Source organism: Rhinolophus hipposideros (assembly GCF_964194185.1).
Source record: "Rhinolophus hipposideros genome assembly, chromosome: 10".
In the NCBI taxonomy this organism is placed as follows: Eukaryota; Metazoa; Chordata; class Mammalia; order Chiroptera; family Rhinolophidae; genus Rhinolophus; species Rhinolophus hipposideros.
Genome location: NC_138056.1, coordinates 5,812,021 through 5,823,386, shown reverse-complemented (window position 1 = coordinate 5,823,386; position 11,366 = coordinate 5,812,021). Strand labels below are relative to the sequence as shown.

Below are 11,366 nucleotides of genomic sequence, written 5' to 3'. Positions count from 1 at the left end.
AAAAAAAGTATGATTTCCCTTTTGTTGAGAAATTGTATAGTCTTGTGTCACTTAACAATGGGGTACGTTCTGAGAAATGCGTCATTAGGTGATTTCTGTCGTGCGAACAACACTTACACAAACCTAGATGTATTGCCTACTACATAGCTAGGCTGTAGGGTCTGTCTTAGTGCTCCCAGGCTACTAACCTGTACAGCATGTTACTACTGTACAAAACAACAAGAGATTAAATCAAGCACAAGAGAAATTGATGCAATCCAGTGGTACAGTAACTATGAGAAGTATGAGGCTGCTGCCACTGGATGAGTCTGGACTTCGTGGGAAAGATCAGGGCCGAGATAGGCAAGCTCAGATGTTTGGGAGGCAGTGGATGGCTTTTAAGGCTGTCAGACTGGATGAGCTCACTTGAGGAGTGAGTGTGGCTAGAAGAAGAAGTATGAATGCACCTCATGAAAATGTTGACTCAAGAAACCTAGACCTGCCCTATGCCAAGGAAGGAAGTGGCCCAGAGTTTGTCCAGGAAATTAACTGGGTGGAGGTCTGGAGGGTGCTTGCTCTCTGAAAATGAAACACCCTACACCGCTGCCTTCCCCCTGGGGTCCCGTAGGTGACATTCAGTAGAGGAGGTGGATGGGGGCCATGACAGCCCACCAGAAAGAACAGAGTTTACCTATTTTGAGTGGCAAAAGATCTTCACTTGCAGCATGATTTAGGCTGTTAAATTGGATGTACTCATTGCAGAGGTGTTACTGGGATGGAGTCTGAGAGCTGATAGGGTCCACAGGAACAGAGAGGTCTGAGAAAAACATGGCTCAAGGGCATCTGCTGAGATTTACTTCATCACCTGTCTCACTGGGCTACACCGCGGGCTAATTACAATAACAACTCTGACGTAGCAGTTACAACGAGCAGGGGAAATGTTCTATGTATATCTGAATATATTAACTGATTGAATCCTCACCACGGCTCTAGGAAGTGGATATGATCACCAGCCCCACGTTGCCCATGAGGAAATGGAGGCACTGAGAAGGTGTGTGACAAATGGAGGAGCCCTTTTGAATGCCAGTGCTTCCTCTGTGCTTGTAGCCCTTATGTCCCACTGCCCCCCAGTGATGGTCAGTTATTATTACAGTAAGAATAACATTTACTGAGTGTTGTCTTTGTGATTTCATTTAATCCTTGCGACAAACCTGAGATGGGCCCGTGATTCCAGTTTTGCAGAGCGGAGAAGTGACTGGCCCAAGGCCACAGAGCTGGAGGTAGGCCAAGCCAGGTCTCCAGCCCTGGCCACTCCGCTCCAGGTCGTCAGAGTGGCACCACTTGCCTGTACAGCTGATCGCAGTGGTGTGTGTGAGGTGTCCCATGGGGATTTACCATGTCAAGGCTTTTTGGCACTGCTTAAGATTTAAATGCTCTGACTCCCTCCAGAGTTTCCTCTGGGCTCTGGTTTGCCTGCTGCCTCACTCCTGGACACGGCATTCAGCTTCCTGGCCTTTACCGCCCTGCCAGAGGCTTGGAGGAAAAGTGTTTTGAAGAAGATCTTGTGAGGGTTTAGTTTGGCTCCCATAGGGCCTCAGCTGGAGCTGGGGGGCAGCCCAAGAGGCAGGCAGAGGGGGAGGCCCCGCATCAGGGTCCACCTGGCCATCTTCATAGGGAGTGAGCTTTTCCAGATGGCCGAGTCCTAAGGTCCCTTTTACAGATAGATGGGGAAACACAGGCTTAGCAAGGGCAGGGGACTTACACCAGGTCAATGAGGAGTCCTGCAGAGGCAGACTAAGCTCCGTGTCTCTGACCTCCCAGCCTTCAACTATTCCTCTGCATCCTGCTGAACTCTCCCCTCTGGGAGAGTTGGCCTTCCATACCCTGGCTGACCCTTCCTGGCCTGCTTTTTGCCAGAGCCCTGGAGACTGGCTGAGGTCTTGTTGCCATAGAGATGGTGGGGAGGGCAGTTCCAAGGCTGGCAGATGGGGGTGGGGGATGGGCAGGATACCAATATGCTAAACACCCACCAACAGTTGGTCAGGATGCCATTGGGGACACCAGGGCAGGACCGCAGGCTCCAGGCTCCAGTGAAGGCCACAGGGCTGCTCAAGCTTTTGTCAGGCATCCCCCAGGCTGAGCAGGTGAGGAAGGCCCCATGGGGAGACTTCCAACTGCCCAGAGGCAGGCTGGCTGTCTGGGGTCAGGGGAGGCCAGGGCTGAGGGAGGCCCTTGAGAAGCCATGAGACTAGAGCTGGGGCCCTGCTGAGAGTCAGGGAGGCTCAAGGGAGGAAGGGATCATGGGGAGGCCTAAAGGATGTGGGGTGAAGATGATGCCGCTCTGGGGATGACTCCTAGCCTTCTGATGGAACGATTTAGGGAGCACTGCAGGAGGAGCAGGGTTTGCGGAAAGACAATGAGTCTCTTCCACCTTGGCTTAGCAAGTCTGGGGCCCTCTGGGGCATTCAGAAGAGCTGTCCAGGCCCCAGAGGTAGCATAGTGTGATGGTGACAAACCTGAGCTCTGGGGACAGACTCAACATGTTCAAGTCCAGGAACTCTGAGCCTCAGTGTTCTCATCTGCATGATGGAGGTGATAGTGAGTATCTACCTCTCAGGGTCCTTGGGAAACTTAAATGAGCTAATGCATGAAAGTCCTGAGTACGCAGTAGGTGCTCGTAAAAAGCAGCGGTCGCTGTTTTAATATTATGACTTGAGGTAGCGATCAGCCAGTTTCAGTGGTATAACAAGGGCCCAGAGGGGCCAGCCCACGGGCAGAGAAGAGCAGGGTCCCCTGAGGGAGGTGTGAGGTGGTCCAGGAGGCTGCTCGGAGCTGGGGCTCCTCTCCTGTCTTCGCCCAGGGGAGTCTTGGGATTGGTGATGGTGTAATCATTCTGGGCCAGCAGCAGAGGTCTCGGAGTGCAGGGCACATGGCAAAGAAGGACCGGAGGCCCAGGAGCTGGAACAAGAAAGAGCATGGCTCTGCTGAGCCTGAGGAGTAAGCAGTTTGGGCAAGGCTGGGAGGGATGCTGGCTGTCAGGCCCCCTGGGGGCTGGCACCCTGACCCTGACCACTGTCCCCTGCCCTCTCTCTCCTCAGTGTCTTTCCCTCTCCTCCTCGGAAACCCTCCTTCCCCTTCCAGTGGGCCTGGGAGAGCTTTACCTCAGATGGCCGGGCTCTGCTTCAACCTGGCTCCACCTTGGCCCCCGGCCACCAAGCCCTGCCTTTGCCCCAAGCCATCCCCCAGCACAAGTGCAGACATAAGTCCAACCTCCCAGAGACCCAGGGCTTCTGCTGGAAGATGAAGGTGCCAAACCTGGAAAGGAGACAGCAGCTCAGGTCCCCTTGCAGCCGAGAGCTGGAGCTGCCCAGTGAGTGTGGCCTCCAGCTGCCTGGGAAGAGGTCAGGATCAGGAGCAGAGTCCCAGGAAGCTGTGGAGCTGGAAGCCCCGGGTGCGAGTGCGGAGGAGACCGGCAATGGTCTGAGCCTTGGGGAACTGCCCCAGCTCCCCAGGACGCAGTCGATCTTGGAGGAAGAACAGTTTGCAGAGGAGACAGAGGAGGCTGAGGAACGGGAGCACAGGGCCCCCCGCAGAGGGAGGGTGGGTTCTCGGAGGAAGGGGTGGAATTCCTGTGAGGAGGCCTCCAACGAAGGTGAACTGCAGTGCCAAGGGAACAATGGCAGCTCCAACAACCCCCAAGTGCAGCAGAGGAGGAAGGCAAGAGCCAAGGAGCTGGAGGGGCCATGGGACCTGGAGAAGCTACAGAGGCAGTTACAGCGGGACTTGGACTGTGGTGAGTATGGGCTCAACACCTGGGTTCCCCAGGAAGTTGCACAGTGAGGAGATAGCTTGGGGAGCCAGAGACCTGGGCCAGGAGTTCAGACAGGGCTGGGCTGTGCTCCAAGTGCAGGTGGCACTGCCCAGTGGGCCAGGAGATAGGGTAGTCCCTGACCTGTCCCACTGTGGATAGGCCCTGAAAAGCATCCCTGGAAGGCTTTGCGTGCTGCTGTTCAGGCCTCCAACCGGACTGGGAAGGCCCATGTCTTGGGAGGTGATGAGACTCTCCCGTTTGCCAACTTCCCTAACCGCACCTTCTACAAACGACAGGAAGCCACCAGGTAAGGTGGAAGAAGAAGGAGGGTGGGAGCCCACAGCAGGGAGTAGGGAGGAGCCAGTTTTCCAGGAGACACTTAGTCATTCATCCTCTCATTCATCCATTCACCAATCTTCTGATCATCCAATCCACCCACCCATCCATCTCTCTGTCTGCTTGGCCAACTGTCTATTGACACAAGCAACTTTTGATTCATTTCCCATCTTCTATCCTTCCATTAATTCATTAATTCATGGGTCCTCAGGACATACTAAAAAGACTTGGCCCCAGCCAGAAGCTCAAGGTCTGCTGGAAAAGGAGACAGATGGGCAAAGCAGCAATAATGGCAGTAGAGTTAGATAATTGCTGTACTTGGGGTTTGAACAAGAGACAGTGGGAGCAGAGGGGGAAGACTGGGTGGGGGGTTGTTGGTACTGTCGAGGTGAGGGATAATAAGGGCCTGAGCCGGGTGATCATGGGAATGGAGAGAGGCGGGTCCATTTAAGAGATATTAGGAGGCTGCCTCAGTGGGCCTTGATGACCAATTAGATGTGGCAGGTGTGGATCCACTCAGCATTCTGATAGCACCCCTCAATTCTTACCGTTATCTGCTCAAAATCCATGCTTCCCAGTGCCCTTGGGACAAAGCCCAGATTCCTTGGGAAGGATGCTCCCATCTCCCTCACCAGCTGGGCAGAGTGGCTAGAATGCCCCATGCTTTCCCTCCCTCCTCTCCTGGGACTACCCCTCTCCCTCATCCACCCAGCTAGCTCAGATTTATCTTTTGACTCTCGAGTCAGGCACCCCTCCAGGAAGTTCTCCTCCGTACTTGCCTCTCTCATAGCTCTTACCACACCGCACTGCAGTGGAGTGCTGGACTGTCTGCCCTTCCCTGTGTATAGACTGAGGGCAGGTGCCAGATCTCATTGATCACCACTTCTCTGGTGCCCTACACAGGACCTGGCATATAGTTGGTGCTCAATAAATATGTGCTAAGTGAACGACTGCATCTACCCCTTTGTCTATCTGTCTATTTTTCTCTCTGACCATGTTTCAATTATGCATGGATTTACCAATATTGAGTTTCTATGTATGTTAGGTACTGTTCTAGGTGCTGGGGATTGGTGAAAGAGGACAGACAAGAAACCCTGCTCTCATGGGGCTTATATTCTACTTGGGAAGGTGACAATAAAGAAATTACCAAAATGTATAGCTAGAGCTGGAAAATACCTGGGAGGTAGATGGTGTGGTCAGAGAGCTTCTCTTTCCCTGACATTGGAGCAAAGACCTGATTGATAAGAAGGAACTAGCCATGAGGTCTGGGGAAGAATGTTCCAGGTCAATCTAGGTGTTGTATATTCAGCCATCCATACCATTCATCCATCCACTGGTCACATCACCATTTTGTTTCTCTTTTGTATCCATTCATCATGTCTGTCCCTCAAACCAAAATGAATTCACCTAGCTCCTACCAGCTATGGGGGCCAGAGAGAAGAACAAATCTGGCCCCTGCTCTCAAGGAGAGCTGCATTGCAGGCGAAGTTGGCAATGCAGGTGAGGTCACAGGTGTGCACGCTGAGCTCCACAAGGCTGAGTAGAGGCACACTGCTGGCTGGAGCAGGTAGGAGTCTTCCAAGAAGAGTAGGGAAAGGCCTTGAGCTGGGCCCAAGACTTCATCATATCAGACTTCCATGACAAACCTTGGCTCTCTGGGATTCTGCAATTCCTCCCTTCAGGCCCCCATCCACCTTTACCGGGCCCCTGACCCTCCACGAGGCTCCTGTTCCCCACAGACTTCTCCTGTCTCTCTTCTTCCCACTCCCCACCCAAGAAGCCTGCTGCAGGCCTGGGAGCGGCAGCAGCAGGAGAAGCGGCATCAAGCTGAGCTGCGGAGGGCCCGGGAGCAGCGGGTCCAGCAGCAGGTAGCCCGCTGCTTGGCAGCCTACGCACCCAGAGGGAGTCGGGGGCCGGGGGCCACTCAGCACAAGCTGGAGGAGCTGAGGTAGGAAGCCCGGGCTGCGCAGGGCCTGGTGGGGAGAGGGCAGGGAGGCAGTGCCGTGTCAGAGAAGGACCAGGAGACCCAGCCCTCTCCTGTCCTCAGGGCTGAGCCTCCACAGCCATCCTCCAGCCCAGGGAGGCAGGCAGGCAGGCCAGGCCACTTTGCCACACTTTACAGATGAAGACACTGAGGCTCAGAAGGGGCTGGGCCAAGGTCACCCGGTTAATAATAACAATCTCTGAGGCTGTCAAACACTCAAGGTTAAAATGTTCTAGGTGCTTTCTCACACTCTCAAATCCTGTCTTTCTGATTTCAAAAGCCAGGCCTGCTTACTATAAAAATTCCACTATTGGGGGTGGCCGGTTAGCTCAGTTGGTTAGAGCAGGCTGCTACTAACACCAAAGTTGCCGGTTCGATCCCAGCATGGGCCACTGTGAGCTGCGCCTTCCTTCAAAAAAAAAAAAAGAAAGTCCAATAATATTGAAATAGTCGATGTAGCATGTGGGCAGTACCTGTGATCCCACTTGTGGAGACTGCCATTGTTCGCAGTCTGGTAAAGAGTCATCTATTTTCTTCTCTCCCCACTTTTTTTTTTTTTTTTTAAAGAAAGCAAATGCATACTTAAAAGGAAATCTCTTTTAGGTTCATAGCAGGCCCTTCAGGTAGGTATTATCACCATTCCCATAATTCTACAGGTGAGGAAACTGAGGCTGTTTAAGCAATTTTCCCAAGGTCACACGTGAGTGACAGAGCTGGGATTCCAACTCAGGCAGCCTTTCAGCCACCCTGCTACACTGCCTCAGAGGACTTGATACCCAGTGTTCAGATAAAGGGCACCCCAGGGCAGCCCTTTCTCTGCTTCCTCTCCTTTCATCCTGGGAGATGCTTTCATGCCAGACCTCAAGTTCACTGTTTTTTACTATGGCAGGAAGTGTAAGGTTCAGAACTCCAAGGAGCAGATGTCAGTGAAAGGAGTGTTTCAAACATGCATGTTTTACTTTCTACCTGGCAGCAGGTATTTCCCATGGGGTCTCTCAGCCCTTACAGCCTGTGACCGTTGCTCTGTCTGAGCTGCACTGGAGACTGCCCTGCCCAGGAGGGTGGGCACAAAAGAGGTCGTCCTGTGATGGGGAGGTGATGTGCCTTCCTTTCATCCCGAGGTGATGGGCATAGCTGACAGCCACTAACACCACTTCCTTTCTTGCTTGCGGATCCCAGACAAGAGCTTTTTCTCAATTCTAGCAGAAGTAGCATAAAGAATCAAGCAGGAAAAACATGCATGGTATCATGGGCAAGACAGAGACTGAAAGCCAGCTTGTTTCTCCCACTCCTTGTGCCTTGTAACTGCTTTAAATTCCCTCTTGAAAGGTGAAGACTCCTACACTCTTCCCTTTTTGTTGCCCCCTTTCTTCTGCCTCCCCCCTCCACTCTGGTTCAAGCCGTTGTTTCTCAGTCTAGTTGTGTAGGACACAGCTCCCTGGCCCACGCTGGTATTATGAGCCTTGTGTTCCCTGCGGCTGAGACAGTCGGCCGCTCACAGCAGTTCACACAGCAGCTCCTGGCAGCTCTTCCCGGCTGCCGGCCACTCACGATGGCTGCCTGCTGGCCACTCACGCTGGCCACCAGCTGCTCCTGGCAGCATACAGTGGCCCACGGCAGCACACAGCAACCCACGGCAGCTCACGCCAACCTCTGGCTGCTCATGGCAGCCCAGCTCCAGGGAGATGGAGCTGTGGTTCACAATCTTAGCTGTAGAGGGCGGAGCTCACTGGCCCATGTGGGAATCAAACCGGTGACCCCAGCGTTAGGAGCACAGTGCTCCAACCACCTGAGCCACCCCTTACTTTTTTATTAGGGAACATTGGGGAACGATGTATTTCTCCAGGACCCATCAGCTCCTAGTCAAGTGGTTGTTTTCAATCTAGTTGTAGAGGGCGCAGCTCACACTGGCCCATGTGGGAATTGAACCAGTGGCCCTGGTATTATGAGCACTGCGCTCTAACCAACTGAGCCAACTGGCCGCCCTTGAAGACTCCTTTTTGCAATAACTTCTGTTCCTGGCCATAGGATTTCTTGAGGGGAGGAAAGTTCCATCCTTGGCTCATAGCCAAGGGGCCAAGCTCAGCAAGGCTCACGCACAGACGGGAGGGGGCACGCAGACAAGTCTCAGTCTTGTCTGCATGCCCCCTCCCGTCCGTGTGTGGGTGCTGCCACAGCACCCCACAGCTCTCTTCCGTGCTTCCCCAAAGGATGCCTGGACCTGTGTGTGATGTGGCCGGAGGGTCCCTCTTGCTGCCAGGACGCTCAGCTTGTTGAGCACATACATTTCTGCCAAGGGCACAAATCGAGTTTTTGTAAATAGGTTTGTGCCTCCCCAGTGGAATCTTTATCTTTCCAGGATGGGTTCATTCATTTACAACACATTTCTCTAGTTTCTGTCCCATTTTCTAAGCTGTCTGCTTATGAGAACCACAGAGAATGTGGGCAAGCATGTTTAGTCCCTGTAGCACAGAGAAGATAACAGCCCAGAGCCCAGCGCAGGGCTTTGTCCAAAGCCACAGCCAACAGCCACAGTTTCCTCTCTCAGGTACAGTGTGAGAGGGTGCAGGGGTGTGGATTCGGGGAGGGGAGAAGCTGGGCAAGCAGGTGCCCAGGTGCTCCAAAGCCAGTGCTAGCCCCTCTCCCTTGGGGGAGGCTAGGAGGATGAGCGAGCCCTGGCTGCACAACCAGGAGTCTTGGGCTCAGGGCTCAGTCTCTCACTTCCCAGCTGTGCAACCTTGGACATGTCCCTCACACCCCCTGAGCCTCAGGGTAGTCATGGATAAAACGGGGCAAAGACTAATTCCTGCTCCACTGACCTCAAGAGGAATCCAGAGTGAGGATGGGAATGAAATAGCTTTGTAAGGGTAAAGGCGGGAGGACATATAGTCCTCAATGAGGGTAAGTGACTCAGAGGGGGGAATGGGTTGTGTCCATGGTGAGTTGTCCAGAGGCCTGTCTCCCCACAGGCGCCAGGAGCGACAGCGCTTTGCTGAGTACCAGGCAGAGTTGCAGGGCATCGAGCACAGGGTGCAGGCCCGGCCCTACCTGTTCCAGCAGGCCATGCAGGTGAGGGCTAGCACCGGGGCAAGCATGCAGCCTCCCCCTGAGAACACAGCGCCTCACTGGCTGAGTGGGACGGGAGGCAAGGCGGGAGTGGACTCCTTCAGGTGGGACCCCAGGCTCTGTGGACCCATCTGGAAGCCCTGGGACCCACCTCGTAATCAGAGCCCCGCTTGTCCTTGGTGGTCCTGATGTAGCGTGGGAAACCTTCTTCTCTCTCCTCAGGCCAATGCCCGGCTCGCTGTGACCCGGCACTTCTCCCAGGTGTTGTCGGCCCTGGGATTGGATGAGGAGCAGCTGGTGGCTGAGGCAGGAAAGAGGCACACAGACGGTACTTCCAGGAAACCCAGGTGAGTCCGTCTAGCTGGCCAAGAGACTGGCTCTGCCCTGCTGTGGGGAGAAGAGGTGCCATTACCAGCACTCTGGGCCCTGCAGGGTCTCCTCCAGCCATCTCCCTGCCCCCCTTTAACCTGCGCTGGATGTCTGGGGAAAAGCTGAGAGAACTCTGTAGGCAGCCATATTGATCCGCCCTGAATCTAAGCTTCAGGCCTGCCCTGTCCACCCCTCAGCCATCTGCCCCCAACCTGGAGAACTCTGCCAGTCCAGCAGTCAGCAGGGCCTTCCCCAGGCTCTGTTCTCCATGTCACTTGGAGGAAGGTGGCACCAGGGTTAGCCCCCCCATTTCCCAATGAGGGAAACTAAAGACCTGAGGGGCAGGGTCTTACCCAAGGACACAGGAGTGAATAAGCAACAGAACCAGCTTGGGAATCTGTGGCCATCCGAGTGGCCACACACCAAGCCCCCATTTAAGGTCTGGTGTCACACTAGTCATCCCATGTATACTGTCCCTTATGTTTTAGAGCAACCTGGTGCAGAGCAGGGATTATGAGGCCCAATTCACAAGAAGGAAACTGAGGCTTGAGAAGGGCAAGTCCCTTCCTCAGGCTCACACAGCGTAGGAGCCAAATTTGAAGCCACATCATCAGCGACAATGACCTTTCCAGGTCTCCTCGGGTGTGGGGTAGGGGAGCTGCAGGGCCCAGTGGCCTCGACCTTTGTCTTCATTTTTAAGGAGCCACAGGTCAATGAGGGAGAGAATGGAGCACTCTTCTCAGAGTCCCCCAAAGACAGAACCCACCGGCAGCCAGCCTGACAGGCATTCCACCACCCCAAGCCCAGACAGGGAGTCCAGTTCCTTAGATAAAAATTAAAGGCTTTATGGGAAATACAGTGTGGAATTTCTGGTGGTGGTGGGAAGAGGCTGCATTTTGGGAGTAGGAGGTGTCAGGTGGGTAGGCAGCAGGCTTCGCTTGTCCCCACATCCCCCAGGAGCTCTGGCTGTTCCTGGTCCGCCACCCAGTACACACCTCCCCAAGTTTGCTCCTGAGGAGGGGGGCATCTCACAGAGAGCAACAGCTGTGACTCCTCTACCTCCCCTCACCGCCCAACCTCCAGCATATACGCTGGGTCCTATACATTCAAGAGTGAATAGAACAGAATGGCCTCTGCCTTAGAGAACTCTGTTTGTTGGGGGAGAAGGGCAGACCTTGAAAGGGGCGCATACATGGGAGCATCCGTCACACCATAACAAATGGGTCGCACAGGGACCTCCAGATGGAGCAACTGTGGGGTGGGGGTGGGGATGTCAGGAGGGATTGTGCAGTTGAACTGGGCTTTTAAGTAACTTCAAGTTAGAGCCCACCTCCTCAAGGAATAAAAAGCTCACACACACAGATATACGAAATTTTGCACTCAATTTTGGGGGTTCACGGACACAGCAGCTCATCTGGAGCCCCTTCGCAGTTTACAGGGCGCAGGTTACAAAAGTCAATCCAGAGAACGTGGGAAGGTAGCGTACGCTGACAAATCCTGGTTATAGGGACTCGGAGGCTGGGCTGTCCATCTCGGGGTCTGGAGAACATGCTGTGTCGTCCAGCACCTGCCTGAGGCACGACCCCAGGGGGTCCACTAGGAGGATGCCTATTGGAGCAGCGGAAGCTGTCCACGGAAAGTCCCTGAGGCAGTGAGCGTCCCGTGGCTGGGGGTGTGCCTGCGGAGGGAAGCCGGGAAGGGGTTTCCAGCTCTGGGGATGCTAGCTTAGATGGCTTTTAGATCATAGTTCTGGAGTTACAGACACCAGGACCGGAAGAACCCAAGCAGCATCAGAGAGTTAGGAAGGTCAGCTTTATTATG

The 11,366-nt window shown here is 54.2% G+C and overlaps 1 protein-coding gene across 1 annotated transcript; it reads left to right on the top strand.

Moving 5' to 3' along the window:
- Positions 1-1,933: 1,933 nt before the first annotated feature.
- Positions 1,934-10,384, top strand: TSGA10IP (testis specific 10 interacting protein; the record flags this gene model as incomplete). The annotated part of the gene is given in 9 exon segments (XM_081064305.1): positions 1,934-1,966; positions 1,968-2,123; positions 2,840-2,976; positions 3,078-3,772; positions 3,950-4,097; positions 5,904-6,074; positions 9,080-9,179; positions 9,399-9,523; positions 10,246-10,384. Coding segments are annotated over 9 exon segments (1,704 nt in total).
- Between the last annotated feature and the right edge of the window lie 982 nt (positions 10,385-11,366).